This window comes from Ambystoma mexicanum, chromosome 4q, assembly GCF_040938575.1.
Source record: "Ambystoma mexicanum isolate Mex_15411 chromosome 4q, UKY_AmexF1_1, whole genome shotgun sequence".
NCBI lineage: Eukaryota > Metazoa > Chordata > Amphibia > Caudata > Ambystomatidae > Ambystoma > Ambystoma mexicanum.
In genome coordinates, this window is record NC_090928.1 from 324,026,123 (window position 1) to 324,053,369 (window position 27,247).

General features: G+C 46.2%; 1 protein-coding gene across 5 annotated transcripts in view; it reads left to right on the forward strand.

Annotated features, from left to right (window-relative positions):
- The window catches only part of BIRC6 (baculoviral IAP repeat containing 6), a 3,097,233-nt gene that overhangs the window by 1,205,014 nt on the left and 1,864,972 nt on the right, over positions 1 to 27,247 (forward strand). For all 5 annotated transcript variants that reach the window (XR_011268132.1, XM_069607902.1, XM_069607904.1 and 2 more), the window contains one exon: positions 23,130 to 23,476. Coding sequence is in view for 4 of the 5 variants with exons in the window: in XM_069607902.1 (XP_069464003.1) it covers positions 23,130 to 23,476 (347 nt within the window). In the remaining variant the exon portion in view is untranslated. The remainder of the gene's footprint in view (positions 1 to 23,129; positions 23,477 to 27,247) is intronic.

Sequence of the window (27,247 nt, forward strand, 5' to 3'; positions counted from 1 at the left end):
GGCAGGAGTTTGTTATAAAATAGATTTCCCCATAATGAAAGGCCTCTGGGTTCTCAGTCTGCCCTACTTCGCGTAAAACTTAGTTTGTTTCTTGGTGCCATTATTCATTTGTTTTAACTTTTTTATTTTCCCCCCATTTCTTTGTTAAAGTAATCAAATGAATATTACACAAACAGGGATATAAGCACATATGAGTCTTCATAACACAAACAATAGCATATATTCAATAGAGCTAGACAGGATACTGGATAGTGTACGGGCCTGTACACCCAGGCTTCGAGATAAGTGTCATACCAAGCCTTTTTACGTATTCAAATCTTGCCAAACGTTATCTGCCTATCATTTATGCTTGATTTGAGAGCAGAGGGCAAGTGACTTGACAGAAACCAGAATATTTTGATTATCTTCCTGGGTTAAAATGCAGGCTGTAGAAAAGCAGACTGAAAACAAGGCATTTGATATAACAAATGGTTAATTTTGTTCATCATCTGCTGTATTTTTGTCTGTAGATGCAAATGGAGAGGAATATGCATATATATTTATTTTCCTAGCATTTTAGGGTCCTATCAGTAATAAAATGTAAAACTTTGTAACAATTGGGAAGCATCATTTGTAACCAAGAAATTACGTTTTCAGTAAATGCATGCTTGCATTGCACAATATATTTTCTCTGCATTGTTCAATTGTTAATTTTTCAAGAAACACTAGTCAATAAACCAATTGAAGAGTCAACCTTATTTGCCAAGCCAGTAGACAAAGCACTGGAGACGGCTAAAAAAAGATCATGAGATGCTTAAAACACTAACCATATACCAAACCATTTGCCCAGTGCAGTGTCTTCTAACTTGGCAGTCCTTTCATTCCCAGTCCTTCTCCAGACCTTCTCAATCAATTTTGTCGTATGAAGCTACCCGTGGTATTCGCCACAAGGATCTTGGGCAAATATCAGACCATGCAACAGCGAGGATTTTGCTGTGCCAAAGGAAGGGGTCAGAGTGCAGCCACTAGAGGTCTCCCGACCCCTACTAACAAGTGACTCTCCAGTGAGGGTTCCCTCCCATGCATCTCCGGTAGGATGTCGAATAAACATCACCCACGCATGGGAGGGAATTACTTTAGTGGGTGTTAGATTGTGGCAGAGGAGTACTGTATAGAATTCCTCCGAAGACCCAAATACCATCCGCCAAAGACAAAGATGACACCAGACCATCTCCTCATCCTGCAGTCAGAAGTGAAAAGCCTGCTTCAGAAGGGAGCTATAGAACTTTTCTCAGTTCTAGAGGTAAACAAGGATATGTATTCAATAGACTGCCTCATACCCAAAAAGGATCTAACCATGCTTCCTGTTTTAGATGTCATGTATGTCAAGCCTCAAAAATTCAGGATGACAACTCTACAGGACGTAATTCCCCTTCTAAAACAAGGGGATTACATAACATTGGATATTAGAGATGCATACTTTCATATTTTAATGTTGCCAGCGCAAAGGAAATACCTAAGGTTTAAGGTAGAAGAGACTCACTATCAGTTCAAAGTTCTCCCCTTCGGCATAGCTTCAGCGCCAAGAGTGTTTACCCAAGGTCCTAGCAGTAGTACTGGCACACCTGCGCAGGCAGTCCATTCCGATGTACCATTATCTAGACGACTCGCTGATATCAGGACAGACCCATCCGGTGTGTCTGCAAAACACCCAAAAGACAATGGACCTTCTCTTCCAATTTGGATTCTCCATCAATGACAAGAAATCAAGTCTAGTTCCCAGCCAAGCAAAGCAATATCCTGGAGCTCTGATTTGGACAAAAGACAGCATGTGGTGGTCCCTCTCGTTGGAGGGGGAAGATAAGGCTGTTTCCAATCCCTCAGTATGTTGCCAGTTGCCAGATGACCGTACAGAAAGCTATGTGCCTTCTAGGAATGATGGCTTCCTGCATTTATCTAGTATCACACGCGTGTCTGCACATGCACCCGATGCAAGAGTGGCTCTCAGGCCAATGGTCCCCCGGGCAAGTGGACAGGGGGAAGATCTAGTCGTAGTCTAGAAAGCCCTCATACTATCACTGAGGTGGTGCACAAGGGGAAACCCTTTTGAAGGTGGTGTTGGGGAGAATTCTCATTTCTGTGCTAATTCCCTTCAACCTTCAAGACCCCCAGCTCTTTTGCTGGACTTTAGAACTTTTAATTTTTAACCTGGAGTGATTCAGACCTTTTTCTCAAACTCTCTCATATTTTTCATCTGATTTGGACTCTTTTGGTTTTGGAGTCTGACAAACTGCATAGGCATCCCGTTTTTGTATTGACACACAGCACCCTCAGTCCAGTGTCACGTTGGATTTCTCTTAAGGTTTAAATACCTTCTCTTGGGTAAACTACTGTTCCCAAGAATGGTAAAGTGAAATTGACTTCACTTGCCTGTTTTTACTGTGTAGGTCCAGTACACCCCATTTTATGTAAAAGTGCTGGGGGGGGGGTTACTTAGAAGCCCCTTTTCCTACTTACTCATGTAACATTGCGTTACCCTCACTACAATTAAAGGCTGGTGGCAGTGGTTTAATTTTCCTGCCTTTTGCGTTTTTCCCGCTGGCTGAATCCTCAGCTGCAATACTGCACCCATTGGTGCCTATTTTGTCAAAATGGCTGCGGTTGTCTTTTTTCACCATTTTTTGCTTGTGAGGTAATTCTTGGGTTTTACTCTGCGTGCCAAATCAGGTTTGGCCCATTTGTTAATTTAGTCTTGGGTGGGGTTCAGTGCTGAAACCTGCCTCTGGCTCCAGTGTGTCTGGCAGGGCAGGAAGCGAGGGAGGTGCCCGAAACTCCCTATGCTTAATCTCCTTGGTTACCTGAATGCACCCAAAGGTGATTGGCCGGCTGGCTGTTCTTGGAGGACAGCCACCCTGCTGCGAGTGACAGCTAGGCTGCGAATGAATGGGAGAAACCTGCATACAAGTCATCGCGGAAGGGTATCTTGTTCAAATTATCAATGGCAATGAACGGAACCATCCTACAGGGGAGGCACACTTTCCTGAGGTGCTGGGAGGAGATCCCTGAGGAGGAATGGTCGCAAATATACAGTGGTCTTCCAGGGTGGTCTGTTCAGCGCCTTGTTGGAACACAATTTCAAAATTCTAACTGGTTGGCATAGGGACACAGTGAAATTGTCTAAAATGTTTTGTGGAGTATCCCCCTAATGCCTGATGTGGTGTGGCAATCTGGGATCCCTGGCACATATGTGTTGCCCCAAGGTGCAAATCTATTGAAAGGAGGTGCTGAGCTGGATGGAAGAAGTAACTGGGATAGAGTTAGACCTGGACCCTCTTCAGTTGTTGCTAGGACTCCCGCAAAATGACAGGGAGGAACAGAAGCTCCAGACGATGTGGGGTGCCATTTTAAGAGCGGGGAGGTTGTCGATAGCCCAATGGTGTGAAAGGAAACCCTCCCTACGAAAGAGGTGTGGGAAGGGAAGGTACAAAACATGATGGTAATGGAAAGGCTTACGGCTGGGGTGAATGATAGTGGCGGAATACCATAGTGAGTGGTTGGCCTGGCTGCTAAAATGGGGAAACGGCGAAAACAACTGAGTAGATTCATCCAAAGGGGTCGCTGAATGTGATGGAGATGCGGTTGGGGATGGGGTACCCTGGAGGGGAGCCGACAAGGGTTGGGTGGATAAACGGCGGTGTCCCTCAAGTTAAAAAATAAAATGGGTCTCCCAGACAGAAGGCAGTCTCCACCACTGAACAAAGGAACCAAAGAAAAAACTGGAAGAGAAGCTTGCTGCACCCTCATGGACCGTTGGTTTGCCCGGTAAAGCCCTGCTGCAGTGCTGAAACTCCAATTTTCGTATTAACTAGAGAAGCCTGAAACGGGTGACGTCATCCCTTGGGTTGGTGGGACCAACTTGACCCCAAGATGAACTTGCCTGGAAACCCTTTCTCTGCTGGATGTACTTCCTTGCTGCTGCAGCAACTGAGTGCCAGGTGTCAGAAAGTCCAGAAACTAGTAAATCATCTTTAAGCCGGACCTGAGCTCCAGGAAGATCCTAAGGACTCACTCGATGGACAACCCCAGCCTGAGCCACCTCAACAGAGTGCTGGACCATAGAAGCAAGGAAAGCCCACAAGGTGTCCAAGAACCGTGGTGGTGCTATTGACTGGTAGCAGAAACTGCAATGTACCACTCATTTGTAAAGAGCCCTTTGCTGCCGCCGACCTTCAAACTGCAGTGCAGGCGTCCTCCAGACGTTGTCACTCTTGTCTCCACGACGGAGGCCCAGGAACTGCAGGACTGCAACCTGAACACAAGTCAGCTGGAGCCTCCTCTTCCAACCTAAGGTACTGTCTTGACTAAAGGGGTACCTAACGTTTTGGTCTGTAGCTGTGTCTCTAACTGGAGACTTGCAGTAGCTGCTTTATCTGCAGAATTGCTTGCAGCTTTGCTTTCACAAGCCTTGCAGCTCGTGGCCCTACAGTGCTTAATTTCTACTAACTCTCAATATAACATTGTGCAATACTTTTATGCTATCTACAAGAAGTGCCTCAGCTCCCCTAGACTTTGTTCGATTGACATTGGCTGCACTGGCTCGCTGCAGACTCTTCTGGCCCATTGACTTTGTTTATCTGTCACTCATAGGTGGTGCATAAGTTACTTGTATTGCTGGGAAAGGGTTAACCTATACGTCATTGGTGGATTCTAAAGTACTTACCTGTTCAGAGAACTTGTTGAGCTTTTTCCTTCCCTAACCTTTTCCTTTCCCTCAACTCAGTGCATTTAAGTGTTAAAAGTGATATATCAATGTCCATAGTGTCCTAAATCCCCTCAGGTTTGTGTGTGTGTTTCCATATAATTTCACCGCGGGTTGTTTTTTCGCTGGTTTTTTTACAGCGTGTTTTTTATGAAAAAACTCATTCAATTATTTTATTTAAAACCCTGCGAAAAAACATCCTGCGATGAAAGGATGTTGTACCTTGTCTGTGTGACATCCCAAAAGGGTATCTACTTGCTTAAACTTAAATCTGATGAAGTGTTTTTGAAGTATATTTATTGTTGTCAATTGCCCTTTCTAAAGAAGGCTTATTTAAAACTGACTGTTAAATAATTATTTTACTTGAAAACCTTGAGTATGTATTGTTTGACTTCATGTATTTGTGAACCTCTGTGAAATCGCTACAGCTCACAATTTCCCCTCTTGAGATAAGTCTGGCTGCTCAGTCAAACTACCAACTTGTGTAGTACAGACCTATACCAATAGTTCGGTATCTATTGCCAATAGGACAAGGCTGGTGTAGTCTCCCACAGGGTTACTACATACAATCTTGCCTAACAGAAGGGGAAATGTTTCACCACCCCCAGAGTGGAGGCCACTCTCAGCAGATGCATCCCTAATGTGGTGGGGAGCCCACCTTCTAGACCATAAAACGCATGGCACATAGTCACAATCTTAGTAGCAAACAAGTACATTAACCTCTTGGAGCTACTGCCAGTATTCATAGCCCTAAAAATCATTTGAGAAACGTCTACAAGGGAAAACCGTCCTAGTCTTAACAGACCACAGCACAGCTGTGTTTTATATCAGCAAACTGTGGGGAGGGGTACACTCTCAAGGATTGTTCAAACCTGCCCAAAATATATGGAAGTGGGCACTCAAGTACAAGTTCTTCCCGTCGCAACCCATTCCTGGGGAACACAATCTTCTAGCAGATGTGATCAGCAAAGACGTCCAACTATCTGTAGAACACGAATGGCGCTTACACACACGTACATTTTACACATTGTTTTTTCAGACTTGGGGCATCCAGAGAGAGACCTTTTGGCAGAGACACATTTTCGCAACTCAAAACAATGCACAATGCCCAGGCTACGCCTCCGGGGCACCCACAGACGAAGTCCAAAGGGAACAGCCTCTGGATCAAGTAGTCTGGGAAATTTGCCTACGATTTTCCCCCAACATCACTCATCGACAGGATAGTTCACTAAATGCACCAGGAACAAGTTGCTCTAATCCTAATAGCAACAATATGGGCCTAGTCAGCCATTGTTATCACACCTCGTGAACATGTTACTTTGTCCTCCCGTCAAACTACTGTGCCCCTACATCATGCTCTCACAACAGCAGGGAACAACACTACATCCATGTCCACAAACACTAAACTTGGCAGCCTGGCTCCTGAGTTCAAAATGTGGATATATTAATCTGCCACAAAGATGTATGGGCATTCTTAAAGAAGCATGTAAACCTAATACCAGACAGTTATTTCAATAAATGAAAACGCTTTGTCATTTGGTGTACTTCTCATGACATCAATCCAATTGATTGCACTCCATCTCTTGTAGTTCTTTATTAACTTATCTTTTGGACTCCGGCTTAGTCTTTAATACACTGAAAGTTCATCTTACTGCCCTTTCTGTTTACACCACAAAAGTGTATTGGTGGAAGGTCCCTGTAATTATAGTCTTCATGGAGGGGGTCAAAAGACTTGACCCCTCAATTTCTAATACAAATCCCTGATGGGACTTAAATGTCTTTACTAAATGTATGGGCCCTCTTATCGATCGATCCCATGCACAAAGCAAGTAAAGTTGCTCTCTTATAAGACTGCTTTTCTGTTGACTGTTCTATCTGGAAAAGTGAATTGCAAGCTTTTTCAGTTCAAGATCCTTTTGTCACTAATCAAGAGAAAGTGGTTTTACACACCCACCCACGCTTCTCGCTAAAGTTAATTTCAAAATTCCATGTTAATCAATCCATAGAACGTCTGGCTTTCTTCCAAAACCCTACAAATTTGGCAGAGATAATCCCTCGTATATTAGATGTCAGAAGAGCTGTAATATGTTACCTAAATAAAACGAAACCACTATGGAAAACAGACCAGTTCTTTGTTTCCATAGCCACTGGACGAGAAGGGGATCCTGCATCAATTGGATATTTCAAAAAGGTTGTGAGATGCATCCAAATGTATTCTTCTTTCAAAGAGAACTACCCTTTACGCTCAGAGCACACGCTGCTTGAGGAAAATTTCATTGCAAATGTTCCTTTAGATGCCATTTGCAAAACAGCTACCTGGAGTTCTATTCACACCTTTACACAGCATTACTGCTTAGATGCACATTCTAAGAGTGATTCTCAGGTGGTTCAGGTGGTGTTAAAATATCTTTGCCGCTATACCTTCTAACATCCCACCACCAGCTCCTGGTACTGCTTGCTAGTCTATGACCAGCATGTGATTCTAAGCAGATCCACAAGCCTCAGAAAGCATTCATTACTTACCATAATTGTATTTTTGATGCTTGCATCTGCTTAGATTCACATGCGCCCACCTTTCCTCCCCTCTTGGAGTGGAACGTACATGGACATCTTGCACCTTTTATTTTTTCTGTACTCGTGCATTCTCTTTGGGCTCCCTCATGGCAGATGCAAACAATTAGTGGGACCTTGACACGTGAAGACTCATGGGTACAATAGACATCACATTAGGGATAGTGTTTTGTCATGCCCAGTTGACGTCCCTTTTCGAACTTCGATGCAATACTCTGTGACTTTCACTTGATGTCAGACAGTATGCACAGCATGTGAATCTAAGCAGATACGAGTATCGGAAATACAATTATGTTAAGTAATTTATGCCATATATAGAGAGATTTACTTAACTTTTTGTTCTTTAATATAATGCAGTTTTGGTAATGTATTTGTATACTTGTGTGAACAATCTATTACTTGACAATCTCTTTTGGGTAATTCTACTACACCAACCACTCAACACTTTTAACTGTTAATGCTCAGCCTACTTACCTAGTGAGAGTTTGGTTAGACTCTATGGTAAACAATTGCATGCCTTCCAGGGTTGGCTTCTAAGAGCCCCTACACCAGTAGTGGTTTTAAAAACCACTTCTCGAACAATGGGGTCTGCCATGGATTCAGGTGCTCATGAATATTCCCTGTTATCCGGCTAAAAGAAAATCGGTAAAAGAAAAAATCAGTTTTTCATTTTTGAACTATCTTTCTCCTAACAATCAATCACTGAGCTCTGGGTCATACTGCCCCCAGCCAATGACTGCCCCCTACCTAAGCCCCTCTTCTTGCAGCCATCTTCTGATTTTTACCACACGTTCAAGTGTTGGGAATCCTCGTGCAGTGTAGCGCAATGATTGCTAGACACTGCATCTTCAATAGTAGACCACCTTACTTTTGGTGATAATTCAGGACCGTTACAGAAGTAACTTAGTCCATGTGTGTCAGGTCATAGCCCCCACACTCTCTTCCCTTTGTCATCAATAGACGCTGAAGTATTAGGCTTCACGGCTCATGACAAGAAGGGTACATATCTCTTTGAACAGTTGACTATAGCAGACCCAATCCTGTGTGGATATCTGGCTTCCTTGGCTCATTTTAATCCTTCCTGCACCTCCAATTCTGCTCTAGTCCTTGCATTTAGATCTTTCACCTAGCAATCGTATATTTGCCTGCCATTGACTGTTCACATAAGGACAATCTGAATTTTATCAAGTAGCAAGGCTAAATTAGTGAATTATGCAAGCGCTTTCTCACCTTTCCTCAATTTAGTGGTCCAGTAAACGGTCCTCTGGTTTTAGGTGGATCATATCCCTGTGACTGTGACCTCTTCAACTAAAGTATTTGTATAACTGCTCAAACCCATAACAAATAATAAAATGTTGCAATATCGCATACACACCTACAGACAGGACACATGGTTTGCCTATTGTCTGTGTGGTTGTTTCATTGAAAAAGGATGGAATCAACTTCTCTGTGATCTTTAAGAGCTAGCTGACACATGCTGAACTAGTCCCACTGCTAACAAAAGGTGACCACCTATGAATCTCTGACAAGGGTAGCCTTTGACCCCATCCTTTTTCCTTTTTCGATAGTTCTGCTAAAACCCTCTGGAGTCGGGCCGCCTTTCAAAAAAGAGGCTCCCTGCCCCGATCTTATACATACTGTGTGGTTGTGTCCTGCTTTTCATGGGAAGTATACATGGCTCTGCCTAACAGCCATAGCCTAGAAGTAAAGTATCATGCTTTCTCACCCAGAATGCTGTTCTCAGGAAGATACCACTGTTGCTCTTTTCACAATGCAAAGAGGGCACAAAAAAAGTTTTGTGTCCACTCTAGGGAGATGTCACTGTCTTGGCCTTTAGTATTATATGGGTTGAAACTATAACCTTAGCTCTTGCACTGTATTTTTTCAGGGCAGCTTTTTGGTGCCTACACCCACCTCCCCTATCATACTGATTTCATTTATATTCTGTCAAACTCCTGCGTGCCCCCAGTAGAGGTTTCCACCTCCTCCCTAGGGCTCACTCACCAACGCTAGAGATTCTCTAGTCAGCCATTGCCTCTAAATTCCTCACTTCAATACATAAATTAGTTTTCAAAATTTGAACAACAGATTGCTAATTACATTTCTTCTTCATTAGCAAACAAATCCACTTGATTAGTATTAAATATTGTATTAATATTTTTAATGTCACCAGAATTATTTTTACACAATGCATGAAATGAGCAGCAATACAGCAGTTTTGTGTATCGCTATAGTAAGAGATTAGTCGTGCCTTGCAAAATCTTTAAAATTCCTCAAGACACACAGTTCGAGTAACTTGGTTTACCTACTTGACTTAAGAGAAATGCACTCGACCCATGGCAAAGGGTAACAAAAAAATGTGTGCTGTTGCAAAATTATGCATGTCACCACAAACCCACTTTGTTTGGCACACTGCTGCCACCCAGAGGCCAGCCTTGCACAGTGAAACTTTGATTTGACGTTTACTGCAAACATAGTAACTGCTATACAAAGTTTCAAACATCCCCTACAAATGGCACTCTCCCTTCATAAAATCTAATAGATTATGTGAGTGGCCAAAAGGACTTAGCGAGCCCTGGATGAGTCTGAAAAAAGTAAAAGATTCGCTGAATGAATGGACATGAATAGATGTGATAAAAAGGCTCTGAAAACGGTTTGGCCAGTTCTCTCCCACAGGTGCTAATATATAATGCAAGAATCATCTTAGAGCAAAGCGACCGCTGGAGGCTACATACCGTGCATGGTATGGCAGTAGGTCTGCAGATGTACAGACTGGATGGAATTATTGCACTTAAAACGCAGTCGGAGCAAAGCTTAAAAGGCAACGGGGAATTATTGTCTGACATGATCCAGAGTGGATGCTGTAGCAGGTAGAGAACTGGGCAAACTAGGTGGAATATTGTAGTTTGCGCCCATCTCAATTTCAGGTTAGCTGGCATGAAGCAATAGGTTGACGAGATGGAATGTCAAGGAGTATGGGATCAGCACCAGTTGCACACTTGTATGCAGACAGGTTACAGATCAAGGCTTGCCATCAAAAGAATTTGGTAATGTACATTTTCAAAAGCGTTCCCTCATCTTCCCCAACAAAATGAAATACAGTTGAAACTATGAGATTTAGATACACAAATTACTGGAAAGCATAGAGACAATGCAGTGCTTTACAGTAGCAATACTGTAATTATGCAACAACTTAGATTTTTAGAAATTGACTTGCATGACTTTTAAAAAACAGAAATTGACACATGCCTGTCTTTGCCAGACAGGATTTAGTTAGTTTAATAAAAGTATACTCTCGATTTACGTCTGGTTTGCAAATATGAGAAAAAATAATCTTGCCTAGTACTCCCACACAGGCTTTTGACACTTGAGTGGAGGAGAGGATTAGTGCTTCACACTTTCTCCATTAGCCCCTTTGAACTTGCAGCGAACAGAGACAAGAGTGTAGAGAGAGCACGAAAGGCAAGAGCAGAATGCAGGGTGAGCTGTGCTTTCATTGAACAGGGTAACTTAAATGGCTAGCTTTGCTACACAAGTGCCAATTTAATTAGCAAACCTACACAATTGCATAGCAAATTGCTATGCAACACTGCTTATTTTGTGCCTTGCACTTTCGCAAAGTATTCCTGCCATAGTTCAGTTAGTTGACAGTGGACCATTATCTCCGCAAACCCTAGATACACAGGCTCCATATGAAAGTCATGTGTATATAGTGTATTCTTAAGGAATCATCCTGATGTAGTCCAGGTAGCCACTGTATAGCTAATTATCGCAGTAGAGCGAAGCTAAATACTTCTAAGTGGAGACAGGTTATGTCACACGCCTTTGGAGAATCAGCTGTGAGGGGTCAAATGTGAGGTTGACACCTTTTGTGAATATTTTTCAAAAGATGAAATTTTATTAACTCAAGCGTTGGATAAATGCCTCAATATCCCTACCCTTATGAGGATTTCCCTGCCTAAAATAAACTAAAGGAAAGACTCCAACAAAGCATTTCTGTTCCTCCCACTTAAACATATAACAACGCAATACAGTAATATATGGCAGTTCACCTACAGCGGAAATAAGTTATTCTCCAGCATGGGGTCTGGCATGGATTCACATGCTCATGAATATTCCCCGTCAGGCTGGGAATCCTCGGTAAAGAAAAAAATCTGTTTGTTTCGTTTCTGAACTGTCTTTCTACTAATGTCTTTTTACTGGGGCCTGGCTCCAAAATACCTTCGGCTATCCCTCCGCAAATACCGCCCCTCTCGAGCCCTTCGCTCCTCTAACTCCCTCAGGGACAGTCGTTTTCAAAGAAAGGAGCTGGGGGGAGATCCCTGTCTTCGACGGAGGACTCCCTCTGCAACAGCTCCCTACCACTCTAAAACTTGAGGAGAAACATCTCCAGTTCCGGAAGCACCTCAAGACCTTCCTCTTTGCATCTGCATTTGCTCCCCCTCTGCCCTGCTGATCTGCTCCCTTGGCACTGTGCAACCTGGCCACCCTCTGTCCCCCGGGCCCAGGTACCTGCTCACCCTGCCACCTTTCTGCACTGCCTCCCCTCGCACTGGGGACTGTACCTGTACCCATACAGTCCCCCACCCACCCATTTTCTTCTTTTCATGCATTTATCACACTTACCCAGTTCTGCTGCTGTAAACACAGCACTTGCCACTTGCTGACTGCACTACCCCTGTTTATTGTTCCATTATCTATGTATTTGTATTTATTACTATTTATCTGTTCTCCTCTGCTCCGCACTTTCCACTCTCCCCCTTCCATGCACTTTCCCCTTTCCCTTTCCCATGCACTTTCACGTTCTCAATGTCACTGGGCCTAGTAAGATCGTTTTTTTTTGTTCTCCCCTGTTCCCCCTCCCTTGCTGCGCTCAAACATTTGTGTACAAGCGCGATACAAATAAAATATCATATCACATATCATAACCAATCACTGGTCTCAGTTCATACTGCCCCCAGCCAATGACTGCCCTCTACCTAAGCCCCTCCTCTGGAAGCCATCTTCAGATTTTTACTGCATGTTCCAATTGTTGGGAGTCCTCGTGCTTAGCTCTCGAGCTTTTACTGCGTGTTGCGTGTTTTTGAAAGTTTACTCACATTTTTCAGTCAATTCGAGCCTCAAGGTCCACCCAATTCATCGTCCAATTAACGGGGACCCGTTTCGGAAATTTCTACGCCCCTCAAGGACGATTTTTCATCGAATTTCACTTCTTGAAGGATTCCGGAAGATCTTGAGGCTCACCCCGCTTGGTCATGGCTCAAGACAAAGGCGACTCGACGCCCGTTGGGTCCAAGCTGTTTAGGATATGCCCAGGATGAGGACTACAGAACGTCTTCAAGGAAGATGAGCACTCCTGGTGTCTCTACTGCCTGCACTCCGACAGGTCGCACGTGGAGGACTGTGCGTTATGCAAAAACATGTCCGTCCGGTCCATGAAGGACTGTCCTAAACGATTCGCTGACTGGCTGGAGGCGAAGAGCCTGGCAGGAGGTGAGACGAAGTCGTCTCAGCAGTTTCCTAAGACCTTTGAGGGTGTTCTGGCGACAGGGGTCCAACAGAAGGCAAAGCACCGTGAGTCTGCAGGCACCGGGAACGCCGTTGGTTCAGGCTCCTCGGCTGCCAGGCCAGGCGCAATGTCACCACCGCCGTCAACCACGAGCCAACGCTCTGGCTCGGTGAAAAGGAAATCTGAGAACCCGGGTTAACTTCGGGAGAAGCCCAAGCCGATCCCGACGGAGAAAGCCAAGAGGGAGCGAGGCGGTGACCCTCCCCCCATGGTGAAGGCTTCTGACGCGTCTAAGGTCATGAAGGCCCAGATTCACCCGGCTGAGGCCTCGATTGAGGGAGTCGTGGCGTCCCTGGCGAATCCCGCAGAGGCGACCCCAGTGGAGACAGCCTCCAGGCCTAGAGTTTCCATGCCATCCCACAGGGCATCGTCTTTCCAACCGATCGAAAAGACCCCTGTGAAGCTCGGGGCCGTGAAGGAGGGGGTGGGGAGCGGTCGTCCTAGCGGACTCGGATATCTCCTCAGAGGACGAGCTGTCGGTCATCAAGGCAGTCCTGGACAAGAGGTTCGACGAGGTCGGGGCCTGGGCAAAGGATCCCGACGAGGCCGACGAAGAACGGGAGGTTGAAGAGGAACTGGAGGAGCCACTGCCGACGCTCCCGATGCCAATACGGTCGGACAGGTCGGAAGACATCTTGGGATGAGGGACTGTCCCTTCTGAAGAACCAGTCCACGGCCCCCGCGAAGAGACTGGTACGAGAAGTGCCGGATCCCAGAGTCCGCTCCTATTTGCCTCAGGGCATAGCCGTTGCCAGACTCGGTAGTCTCCATGGCGGCCAAGAAGAAATCGGCAGGGGCAACGGCATCGACTTCCACTTCCCCGAGGGGAAGAAGCCGGATGCCAGGGTATGTCGGGTCATCTTGTCGGCAGCGACAACCATTAAGGCGGCCAACGCTCTCTCTATCGTGGCCCGCTACGATGGGGAGCTGTGATTTAAAATCGCCCCCCTCCTGGACTTCCGGACGACAAGAGAGCAGAGGCCCTCAAAATCCTGCAGGAGGGTGAGGTGGCTTCTGATCACGCCATCACGGCAGCCACGGACATCGCCAACACCGGTTTTTGCCAGATGGGCAACAGAGTTTGCCTTCGCGGTTGGCTCAGGCCCACTGATTTCCATCAGGATGTACAGACTAGAGTACTGGACATGCCCTTCAATGGGAACAACCTGTTCGGCAACGCAGTGGACGAGTCACTGCAGGCCATCAAGGCGGATACTGAGATGGCCCATGCCTTGGGGACGCTCCATCAGCGTCGGCCGTCCTTTCGGACCTCCGGAGGCAAGTCTCAAGGTGCCTCCAAAGGATTCGGTAGCAGCTCCTCGTCATACCATCGACGGCCCGTTCTTCGTTGCAGGAAGCCTACAGGGGCCGCAGCAAGGCCGGTGGACATAGTCGTCGTCGCCAAGGGGCCCAAGGTGGCAAGGCCTCGGTGAAGCAGGACTGAACCGGCCGGGACGTCGGGCCCCCAAACGAGCACCCCGGTGGGAGGCAGGATACTAACTTCGGCGTGTGGAAATCCATCTCCACATACCGTTGGGTGCTGGATACCCTGGCCCACGGACACACTCTGGAGTTCCAAAGGAAGTGTCCCAACTTTCCACCGGTGGCCACTTGAGAGAACCACATTCCACAGCTACTTCTGGAGGTACGAGCAATGCTGGAAAAGGGCGCGATAGAGCTCGTCCCAAAGACTCCGGGGCTCCAGAGTGTACTCGCGGTACTTCCTCATCCGTAAAGGCCAGCGGCTGGTGGCCTATCCTGGAACTCCGCCACCTCAACAAATAATAAGATCACAAAAATTCTGGATGGTCAACCTTCAGCACGTGCTGGAACAGCTGGAGGAAGGGGACTTCCTGTCATCGCTGGACCTGGAGGATGCATACTTCAACATCCTCATACCCAAAGGACATCGAAAATGTTTGCGCTTCGTGGTCCAGGAGCGGCACTATCAGTTCAAGGCACTGCCCTTTGATTTGAAGTCAGCACCAAGGGTCTACACCAAGTGCCTGGCACCGGTGGCGGCGCGGCTGCGCCTGCAGGGGATCCACGTCTACCCCTATCTGGACAATTGGCTCATCCGAGCTAGGTCCAGGGAACTCGCCGTCGACCACACGAGGACCGTCCGCCTCCTCACAGAACTGGGGTTCTCGATAAACTATGCAAAGTCCTGCTTGGTGCCATCGCAGGACGCCCTGTTCCTGGGAGCCAGGCTCAACACGGAGACGCAGCTGGCTTCACCGTCGGATGAGAGGATGAAGGCCATACTGGGCAAGGTACAATGGCTGTTTACCATGGAAGTTGCCAGGGTGAGGTCCATCAAGTCCCTGCTTGGCATGATGTCGTCATGCATCTACCTCGTGTGACTGTGCAGGTTGCGGATGCGGCTGCTGCAGGAGTTCCTCGACACCCGGTGGATACAAGTGGCGGGAAGCTTCGAAGACAAGATCTCCCTCAACATGACTTTCCGCCAAGTGATCCAGTTGCGGGGCACCCGCGCGCATCTCACAGCGGGCATGGATTTTCAGACCCCAGCGCATCAGGAGACAGTGACGACGGATGCCTCCCTGGAGGGATGGGGCGCGCACAGGGGAGATCTCCACGCAAGAGGCCTTTGGCTGTCGGAGAGGTCACTGCACATCAACGTCCTGGAGCTTTGGGCCGTGTCCTGGGCCCTCAGGTCCTTCCTTGCGTGCCTCAAGGGCAAAGTGTAAGGGTCTTCACTGACAACACTACCACAATGTTCTACATCCGGAAGCAGGGAGGGGGGGGCACTTGACCCCAGCTCTCTCCAAGGAAGCACAGGATCTGTGGCACTGGGCCGTCACCCAGGGGATGTTCCTGGTATCCTTTCACCTGGCAGGAGTAAAGATCACCGTCACCGACTCACTCAGCAGGGAGCTGCGCTCCTGCCACGAATGGGAGCTTCGGCAGGATCAAGTAGTCTCCTATTCCGACAATGGGGCAATCCCCAGATCGATCTGATCGCGACGGCGACGAACACCAAGTGCCGGAGGTTCGCAAGCAGGTTTCCCCAGCCGGGGAGCATGGAGGGATGCATTCTCCTTCCCCTGGGACGGCCTGTTCCTCTATGCGTTCCCACCATTGTTCCTGCGACTCATCAGTCAACTCAGACGGTCCCGGTGCAGGATGATCCTCTTTGCACCTGCGTGGCCGAGGCAGATCTGGTTTCCGGACCTTCTGGACATGTCAGCGTCCCCTCCAGTCAAACTGTTGACGGACGCAGATCTTCACGCCACGGAAGGAGGCGCAATCCTGCATCACGACCGAGGATCTCTGAACCTACAGGCCTAGCTCCTGCAGCACTAGAGTTCGAAGGCTACAACATCCCGGCGGACTGCAAGGAGGTACTTGCCAAGGCCAGGGCTTCTTCGACTCTTAAGTGCTATGGACATAAATGGCTCTCTGTCTTGTGCTGTGCACAGAAGATCAACCCTCTACGGATTACTGCCCCCCCTGCCGTACTTGCTGTCGCTGGCCATGGCGGGGCTGGCGCCATGCCTCCATCAAAATTCATCTGGCGGCTATCTCCTGCTACACCAGAACTGTGGGCTGGTCGTCGCTGTGGTCCCACCGCCTTGTGAAGGAGTTCATGAAAGGACTGTTCCGCTCGTTCCCGCCGGTGAAGGCTCTTGCCCCGGCGTGGGGGCTCAATGTGGTGCTGAAATTCCTATCGTGGAAGATAGCGTTTCTTGTGGCCATCACCGCTGCACGACGAGTGGGAGAGATCCAGGCCCTCTCTTGTAAGCTGCCATACCTGACATTCTACCAGGCGAAGGTACTGCTGAGGACGCACCCTCCTTCATGCCAAAGGTGCTGTCGGACTTCGATCTCAACGAGCCCTTGGTGCTGCCCATTTTCTTCCCATCGCCGGCTGAGAGGACTTTGCACTCGTTGGATGTGGCTAGAGCACTGAAGTTCTACGTGGACTGCACAAAGAGTTTTTGGAAGACATCACAGCGGTTTGTGAACTTTGGCCATGTGAACCAGGGGAAGGCCCTCTCCAAGGCTTCCATTTCCAGATGGCTCTCCGGCTGCATCATGCACAGTCACCGGTTGGCAAACCGACCGTTGCCCGGCCGTCCGAGAGCCCATTCGACCAGAGGGATCGCTGCAGCTACGGCGTTTTTGTTTGGTGAGCCCCTGCTGGACATCTGCAGGGCAGCTACATGGAGGTCAACGCACACCTTCACAAAATTCTACTGCGTCGACCGGGATTCCAGGGTTTAGTCCAGAGTCGGCCAAGCAGTGCTGCGCAACCTGTTCGCTTGAAGGTGAGCTTGGTGAGGAGCTAAGAGATGCTTAATGTTGAGCTTTGCCACCTCCCGTGGTTGTGCATGTGTGTACTACTATGTATTCCTGTATTCATGTGAATCCATGCCAGACCCCATGCTGGAGAAGGAACCAGTTACTTGCCTGTAACTGTTGTTCTCCAGCATGGGTCTGGCATGGATTCACATGCGAACCCTCCCTTCAACCCCTCTGCGGCTCTTCTCTTGGTCCTACTGCCACTTTACTTGCTACCAAATCTGAAGATGGCTGCCAGAGGAGGGGCTTAGGTATAGGGCAGTCATTGGCTGGGGTAGTATGAGCAAGAGACCAGTGATTGGTTATTAGTAGAAAGACAGTTCAGAAACAAAACTGATTTTTGTCTTTACTGAGGATTCCCAGCCTGACGACGGGGAATATTCATGAGCATGTGAATCCATGCCAGATCCATACTGGAGAACTACAGTTACAGCTAAGTAACGTGTTCCTTATCACAAACTGTTAACTGTCTCTCCTTAATAATCTGAGTGAATTCCTCTTCCCCAGATTCGAGCAGGATTCTCTTTTTTATTTATTTTATTTTTTATTTTGATACAGCTGAATAAATCAACTTTAAAAATGATCAAACATATACATTTCCAATTTCATTCAACACAATTAATAACAAACAAAAATTTAACAATGATAAAAGGTTACAATTCGGAACATGGCAAATGAAGCAGAATGTGAGCAATTAATATGGAAATTTAAAACTTAAAATCTAATACATTTCAATTGATTTCTCGAGTGCACAAAAATAACTGAGTATATAAAAATGGTATAATAGTTCAAATTAAGTTTGTAAATAGATTTCACCAGGTAAAATAGCTTCCAAAAAGTGCACCAAGGCCTTTAAACCCCGAAAATCTTGCACTATTAACTTAAATGCTCCATATCTCATTTTCATCCAGTTCCTCATGCAAATTCAACAGATTGGTGAAATGTTTAGCCCACATGTCCTTCAACTTGGGGCAAGATATTATCACATGTTGTAGGGTGTCCCTCACAATATGGGATTCACAAAACCGACAAAAATTTAAATCAGCAGAAATAATCTTACACCTCACCAACACTTCCCTAGTAGTCCATAAGTTGAGTCTCAAGCGCAGAAATGTATTCCGTACATTCGCGGAGGGGCATTTCAATAGATAACCTGCCACTTGACCCAGACGCTTAATTCCAAAATGATTATTGAAATCTTTATATATTCTACAATGGTCATAATTTTGAATCCAATCCCATAGATAATACTTTGTTTTAGCACGGACTGGATTTTCAATTAGGAGCTGTAATGGAATATCGGCTGCTACCAAGGTATTCAGTACTAGATTTTGCCATTTTAAAGGAAAAGCGAGAGTAGAAGAGGACAAGTAGCGGGCAACCATACTCAGTATATTATTGTTAGCCACGCCAAGCAAACATTTACGAAAGAAGGAGCACATTTTCCATTTGACCCTACCAAATAGTGAATTCAGACCCAATTCAAAACGTAATATAGGCATGGGAGAGCAATTCGGTAAATGTAAAACCCTTCTCCAAAACGCCACCTCTGAAGGATTCTATTCAACCGTTCCAGATGGATCAGAAAATCATTTCTTGCAACAAAGTTCCAATGCATTTCTTTTTGTTCCAATTTGAATTCAACCAACAGTTCAAAAATGTTAGACAAGTTTCTGCTCTTTCCACATGTGACATCGAATTCAAAACAAATTCTTATCTTAAACCAAGCATAAGTCCACAGTTCATTAGGATCAATAAAATGTCTTGGTTAGGATAATTTTGCAACAGTCCACAAAAACAACTGAGTGGTTCTGCTACATCTTCAAGACTTATAACCACTCCACAGTACTTCAGTGACTTCCACCTGGTCCACTTACCTGCCATGCCTACTACTACAAGGTCCATTGCCCTGGTGTACTCATAACAGGACAGAATTAAAATTAATAACTGCAATCACTTCTGTTGTAAAGGTTAACTTCCAACAAGTTAGCAAAGTCTTTTGCTTCACATCAAGCTTCACTATTTATTCAGGGAAGACCAGGAACACATTGGTGCTGTTTATTACATAATTGCGAATGCCACACACAATGCAGGTTATGCTCCACTCCTCCTGAATACCTTCTGTCAGAAGGACAGCCCTCCTGCCACTCTTGTTTCCCCAATTCCGCATTAATAAAATGCTGAAAATGGTTTTCTCTCACTCTTTGGCTTTGACAATGTGGGTTTAATCCAGTTCCTCTGGTGGCCTCCTTGACACAAATGCAATATGATTCACAAACACTTGGATTCTTATTGGCTCTCTCTTGGCTTTGGCAATGTTAGTTCTTTTTAATTTCCCATGTTATTCTCTTTAGGCTTTGGAAATAGTTGTTTGTATTCATTTCTCTCAATATTGCCCTCTTTTTGTTGGCAATTCTGACCCACATAAACACACCTTTTCAGTCTGTTTTTCAAGTACTTATTTTGCCACCTTCACTTTGAATCAGCTTGTGTTTCAAACAGATTATTCAGTTTTACATCAGTATGGTATTCAAAATATTTATTTTGCCACTTCACTCTGTTAGTCCGATAGCTAGGCAACTCCGGCTTGGCCAACGGGCGAACACGGAGCTCTCTGGGGTCACAATTCAATAGTGAATTCATTGAATTCCTTTTGCACTTCCTTTCGCTCTGCTGCTTCCAGGGATTCTGATGCTATGCATGTCCTTTGCAACCTGCTTCCTTCAGTCCCCTGTTGCCTGCGCCACTCAAAAAAGGAGGGTTCTCTGTTCTAGAGGCTCTCTGGTGCTAGTTTGCCACCACAACCCGCCTTCTTTGGGCAAAGGTTTCTAAGTTAACGGTTCTTGCTGCGCAACCTCTGCAATTAAGGTCTCCAGAGGAAGAGACCTTTTCAGGACCGGTAACTGCTCGACACACGACAGTGATCCCGGCATCTCTGCTCTCCTCCAGATTCTGCTTCTGCTGCAACGTGGAGAAACCACTACTCCACCTCCTGCTACTCTTCTCTATGGCCTGCACCTGAGGGGGCGTTTTGTTAGGCAGAATCCTAAGCAGTTCCCTTAGGGAGCACTACAGAAGATTAGGACTACAGGTATATGCAATAAATCCCCTTTGGTATCAGTCTGTACCACCCAGATTTAGTTGGTTGCTGTGTCTGAGCAGTCAGACCTATCTCAAGAGGGAGATGAGCAGTATTCAGAGTTTACACAATAGGACCACAGTACTATGGAACAAGGAAACACTGACCAAAGCTTTGTATCAAAAATATATATTTATTTTACACACTCTTAACACTACACACATCACTATCATTAAAGCAAGTTAAAGCAGTCAAGAAAAGTATACACAACTCCCTATTTAAATTGTAGACCAGTTTGAGCAAGAGTGAAAACTGAGCAAAATGGCACAGTGTAAACCAAGCAGAAATGGCACTCTAACAATTTCTTCAGAGGGAGGGAAAGGTCAAGTTATACAGGGTTAGACTCCTAAACACATCAGCAACACTTCCAAATCGGATTGTGAACAAGTTAGGCAAGTTAGTACTTTAGCATCAGCAATATTTAGGTGAAAACAGAGCAAAATGGCACTTCACAATATATAAAGGGGAAGGAAAAGGTGGTTACAAGAGTTTACGCGCACCAACACATTTCTTGATGAAAAGCAATGTAGAGAAGGCAGTTGTAACAGAATTAGCCAGAGTCAATAGGCCTGTGCCAGAGTCAATAGGCCTGTGCCAGAGTCAATAGGCCTGTGCCAGAGTCAATAGGCCTGTGCCAGAGTCAATAGGCCTGTGCCAGAGTCAATAGGCCTGTGCCAGAGTCAATAGGCCTGTGCCAGAGTCAATAGGCCTGTGCCAGAGTCAATAGGCCTGTGCCAGAGTCAATAGGCCTGTGCCAGAGTCAATAGGCCTGTGCCAGAGTCAGTGGTACAAGTCAAAGTGCCCAGGTTCAAACGGTTCTAGTAGCTGCAGTCAAGTCTTTGTTTAACGGTTGAAAAGGAGGGTGCAGAAGGTAAAAACACAATGTTAGACGATAGGGACGGCCAGCCCAGAAGGTAAGTAAAGGATTTAAAACACCTTTAGCAGTACCCAACGAAACGGGAGGTCTGGCGGAACAATGTACCTTAAAAGTGGAAGAGGCTCCTGCGGTGGTGGTAGTGCCTGCAGTTCGGGAGATCCAGCGGAGGAAGAGAGGCTCTCGTCGTGGAGGAAGGTTCGAGTTACTGCACTGCCCAGGTATGAAGCCCACCGCAGTGATGCCAAAATGGAATAAAAGGTATGCTCCTTTAAATCCTGGTCGTGGTGCCTGGCTATCCGGTCTCCTAGTGCTTGGCACTGGCGATTAGACCAAGGCAGATCCTGGAAGGCGATTGGCGAACTGGTTGGTCCCACCAGCTCAAGGTAAGAAAGCTCTTGCAGGTGAAGATCTTCTCTTGTCATTGGAGAAAAGTGGTGAGGATCTGCAGCAGGGCTTCACCGGTGGTTAAGTCGTTGCAGATGTCTTCGGCTTCTCTCCTCTTCGTATTTCTCAGGTCCAGTTGCGATGTCTATCTTCCAGTCCGCAGGTCCCTGCTTTTATGCAGAAAAACCCCCATTCATACAGCCTAGCTGTCACTCACAAAGTGGGATGGCTATCCTGGCGGAATAACCCCCCATCCTATCAGGGCAGAGTGTGACTTGGGTTGCTTAGGCAACTCTGTCCAGGGTGCCTATTCCCCCTCCCACACATCCTGTCTACCCCAGACTCACTGGTGCCTAAAGGAGGGCTTCTGTCCAGAAGCCCGCCAAAAGGATGAACAAAGGGCCCGACCTCGGTTTGGATTACAGAGAGCGACATGAGAAAGAAATATTATTAAAGATCTGGCAACAAAAACACTGGAGTAAAGTTAATATTAAAATAAACCGGCGGTACGTTAGAGGCTGTCAGTAAAAGTGGTAGCCTCGAACAATGGGAAAATCCCATAGGAAAATATTTGCGGTCGAATATTTATGGTAGTAACCACTACCACCAGCCAGAAACTTTGGAGAGAGGGACTGGACAGTACCCTCTCGAAAATGAACACCAAGGAAAAACTATTAACCCTTCCCAGTACCTCCATAGTAAGATGGTTTGTACTGGTTTTGTTCACAACTATTGACTAGCAAAGTCAATGGTAACTTTGCATGCACTGGGAGACAGTAGTCAGTCCCAGGGTATGGAGTCTGTTTGGAGGTCACTATGACACCCCTGTGTTACTGCACTGAGGGTGCTGTGTAACACACATGTAAAAAGATACCTATGGAGTGAGAAAAACTCCATAGACCACAAGCACAAAAATAGCCTGAAACACACATCATACATATGCCTAAGAGTGGGAAAAAGAGTCTCACTCTTAGCAGTAAAAAAATAAACCCTGGAAATCCAGCAAAGCTGCTGGGGGACTCTTTAGGTAAGGGAAATTCGCTTTTTAAGAGAATTCTCCCTTACACCTTTCATGCCTCCCACTCTCCCTCAGGTGTGGGTCATTTCCACTATTATGCAATTTTCCCTTTCTGGCCTCTGCAGCACTTTGGGCATTGTGGGTCTTTGAATCCACAATGTTAAAATCGGCTTTTCTCATAGCTTCCATTTTACAGTAAGCCATTAGAATTGTGGGGTCTCATGGAAAGTTCTAAAAGGGGGTTTCCCATTCCTCCTGACCTGCTACCCCCCTCATGTGACCCCCCCCCCCCCCACTCCCCAGGGTCAGGATCAGAAAGAGTCTGCCTTCACCTGGCCACATGAGAAGGGTCCCAGGCCAGGTTTTCTGGAGGAATGTCTCGGATTCATCAGTGTATAATCTTTGCAAGGTTAACTCTGGCCTGTTAATGTGACCAACATTTAGGTTGTGCTATTTTGGGAATCTCTGTAATGTGTCCATACATAATCTGTCTCATTTTATTTTTAGGTACAATTTATCATGTCATCGACTTGAAACACTCCTACAAAGCATCGATTTACCCCCACTGAATAGTGCCAATAATGCTCAGTATTTTCTGAGAAAACCAGACAAAGCAGTAGAGGAGGACAGCAGAGTTTTTTCAGCGTACCAGGACTGCATTCAGCTACAGCTCCAACTGAATTTGGCTCATCATGCTGTGCAAAGGCTCAAAGTGGCATTGGGAGTGAGTAGAAAAACTTTGCGTGAGCAGTTTGATTCAAGGGAGCTGATTCAGATGTCCTCCACAGAACAGTTGCGTACCATCATCCGATATCTTCTGGATACATTATTGAGCATCCTTCATTCTTCCAACGGTTGGTATTTGTTTTGTTTGTCTCCATAGTGTTAATTTGTTATACATTCTACCTCTGTGTAAGCGCAAATGTGTTTTAGCGTCATGAGGGAGTGAAAAAACACTTCACACCAATCCACAACTCTTCAGTCATATATTCTGCATTTACCTATCCTTAACACTTCTGCACTGAAAGACAAGCTCTTAGCCAAATTCTCCTTGGCCCTCTGTTTAGGATTCAGGCAGATCAGCCCATATTTTAGTTGCAGGGCTGCTCTGAAGGTTCCTCTATGCTTGTTTCCCCCCATCCCTTCAGAATGACAAAATGTTTCATCGTGCATTCTGAAAAGGTTTCCAAACCCTCCTTCAGTCAGCTCACGTTGCACTGTTTCCTGGGTCCCTTAGCTAGTAGTCTCATTGGGCCTTGTAGGTTGTGCTCCTCTCTACGTCCAACTGGATGAGAGGGATGAGCATTCTCTGACCTGACTCTTTGGGTCTTAGCTGGTATGACCTTTAGCTATTGACTTTCCTCTTCCCTTGGGCTCCTGGTTCTACCGTGGTCGGAGTCCTTTCTCACTCTATATGGTAGTTCTCCCTCCTAGATGTACAGTGTTAGGGAGAATTCTCATTCCATGGCTAATTTCCCCTTCCTAGTGAGTCCCCGAGCAGCTTTGCTGGATCTCTGGAGTTTATTTTTTCCACTTGGTAAGAGTGTACCCCTTTTTCCCACTCTTACCTGTATTTTGCCATGTGTATTTCAGCTGTTTTGTGATTGTGGACTCTGGAGTACACCACCTCAGTAGCCCCCTTCTTTTGTGTTACACAGCACCTTCAGTGCAGTGACACAGGGTTGTCTTTTAGACTTCCCACCGACTCCATTTCTGAGGCTGACTACTGTCCCCCAGAAAAGGGTAACGTTGCCATTAACTTTAGTCATTTAACCACAGATCCAGTACACCCCATCTTACATGGAGTACTGGAAAGGGTTAATCCTTAGCCCTTTTTATCTGTACCTCCTAGAGCATTATTTCGCTCTTTTAACATTTAGACTTGGCTGGTGGCAGTGGTATCTACCTAACTTTTCTACCGCGATTATACTTTATAAAAGTGGTATTGTTTTAGGCTATTATATTAGCCTCTAACTTAAACCTGCTTGACCAAATACTTTTTCTTTTGGCTCGGTCGGGTTTATTCACCATTTCTTTTTGTTAAAGTCCTTCTTAAGTTTTACTTTTCGCGGCAAACCAGGTTTGCCTTCTTTGTTCACTGTCTTTTGGCGGGCTTCTGCCAAGAAGCCCTCCTCTAGGCACCTGTGGGCTGAATGTGAGGGAGGGGTGTAGTCAACCCCTGCACAGGGTATCCTAGGAAACCCAAGTCACACTTTGCCATGATTGGCTGAGGTGGTTGTCTGGGCCGGACAACCCCCCTGCTGCTTGATTGACAGCCAGGCTGTGTGAATGGGGGATTGTCGCATAAAAGTCAGGACTCTTGGGTTGGAAGTCAGAGTTTCCACTGGTACTACAAGGAACCAAAGAGAAGAAGAGAAGAAGTCGACTGCTGCAACTATCCTGTCCCGGTGAAGCCCTGCTGCAGTCCTAAGCTATCTACCCTTCGACGACCAGAGAAGATCCAGTCCGGAGTCTTCTTCCCTTGAGCTTGGTCGGGATAACCAGCTCATCTTCTAACAGCCAGTGGATCCTCTTCGTGGTCGAAATTGCTGCACACTGCTGTAGTGGTCCGGATAGCCATCCGAAGAGCCTCTCCTGTTTTTAAGGAGAGCACCTTTTATTCACCATCTCTGCTGCCGACTTCATCCCCGTGTGGTGCAGACCCCTCAAGACGTCCTTCGGATCGAAGCTCCAGGAACTGAGGGTCTGCCGGAAACTACCAGGAACAACTGCCGTGGCACCAGCTTCTTCCTTGAATTAAGGTACTGTGTTCTTCTCGAGGAATATTTGGGTGAATCCCTTTTCTTCGCCTCCAAGGCTTGCCCTTGCCTACCCTCCTTCTTATAACTTCCTCTGTTGACAATATCTAAGTACTCCTGGCTACGCTGAATCGTGAACTATCTGACTGTGTGATCCTCAACAACAGGAACCCGGTTCCACTTGACACTGGCTCCGGCCTATTGAATTTTGAATTTCTGTCTAAGAGTGTTCTCTGATCCGATCTGCCTTGACAAAAGTATTGCCTATGATTTTGGCCCCCAACTCTCTCTGGGTATCTCAGGTGCTAAGTGTGTTTTTGCCCCGGTAACATTGCTTTCCGCGGATACGTGTTTCTTTAGTAAGACCGAACTGTCATTACTGTCAAAAAGTGATAGCAAGTGTATTCCCGGTAACGTCTTTTGTTTCATAACACCGGTCCGCTAAAACACAGGGTACTTACCTTGAAGTATACCGTACAAAGTGTATTGGTTTGTTGTAGTATATTTTACGTGTGGTTTTTGAATTAATGGAAGTTTTGTGTTTATAACAAATGGTTTAAAAAAATAAATGTACTTATATTTTTCTACCTGAAACCTTGAGTCAGTGTTTGCTTGAGTCACGGTAATTGTGGTCCCTTTGTGTAATCTCTTCTACTGCTCATATACTCGAGATAAGCCTGGCTGCTCCGCTACTGCTACCACTTTAACATAGTAGTACAGGCTTGTACCAAAGGAAAAACTTGTATTGCCACCTGTGGTCTTAATTGTGTGTAGTGGTCCCTAAGGGCACTGCACAGGATTCTGCCTAACATACAGTCACTGTATCGTGCCGCCTGCTGCCCCTAGGTGCTGTCTTGGATCAATCTGTCTAACCGATACCCTTCCTGTGTTATCAAACTGTGGGTTTTGACCAATTTATCAACTGATTTCTCTTAGTAACCTGTATTCAGCTGACCTCATCCTTAGTTGGTTTTTCTTGCACATTAGATGACTTCTTCAAGAGCAGTACACTATTTCCCTCCACAAAAATGTTTGAACAAGCATATCACACCCTTGTTGCTACTACAGTACTCTCCGCCACCTCCTGACCTTCCTCTGCCTAGTTTCCTTTCTGGTCTCTTCCTTGCCAATTGCCTCCTGTCTCTCTCTCCAAACTTTCTCCCAGGGACTCAAGATCCACCCAATTCTCCTCTGATGTTCCCACGATTCAGTATGCTTGAGACCAACCTCTTCTAGACTTTCTGTATTGTGTTAAACTCTTTGAATCAGCCTCCTTCTCAAAATGTACCTTCTGCTACACCACATTCTATAGATCAAAATCCTACTCCGGATGTTCCTTCTCCAACAACAACTTCTTTAATTAGATCTCCTTCTCACAAGACTCTTCTGCTAACCTATTTGTCGCTCACATATATATATTTCTGAGGCTTGTGGAATCTGCTTAGATCACATGCTGTGCATAGGCCGACATCTAGTGGAAGCTGCGGAGTATTACAGTTTGTTTTTCGAAACTCGAAAATGGGCGTCGACACAGGGCGTGCCAGTAATACTATCCCTAGTGTGACGTCCACTGTACCCAAGATCCCTCATGCGTCTAGGATCCTCAGATTGTTTTTTTCCGCCATATTGGTCGGAAGCATCTTGCGGAGTCCCCTGGCCTTAGCCATACTTTTGCTACTTTAGCTAAAATTATAAAATAACCTATTGACATCCTTCCCCACCCCAACGTCGAACTTCGACACTCGACGCCGGCTGGAGAAGAAATCGACCGTCAGCTGCTGCACGACGGATTTGGGCCTCGGAAGGCCGCTGGCCTCGGCCCTGCAAGTAGGGAGAGTGGGGGGGTGGTACATATTCTACACTCTT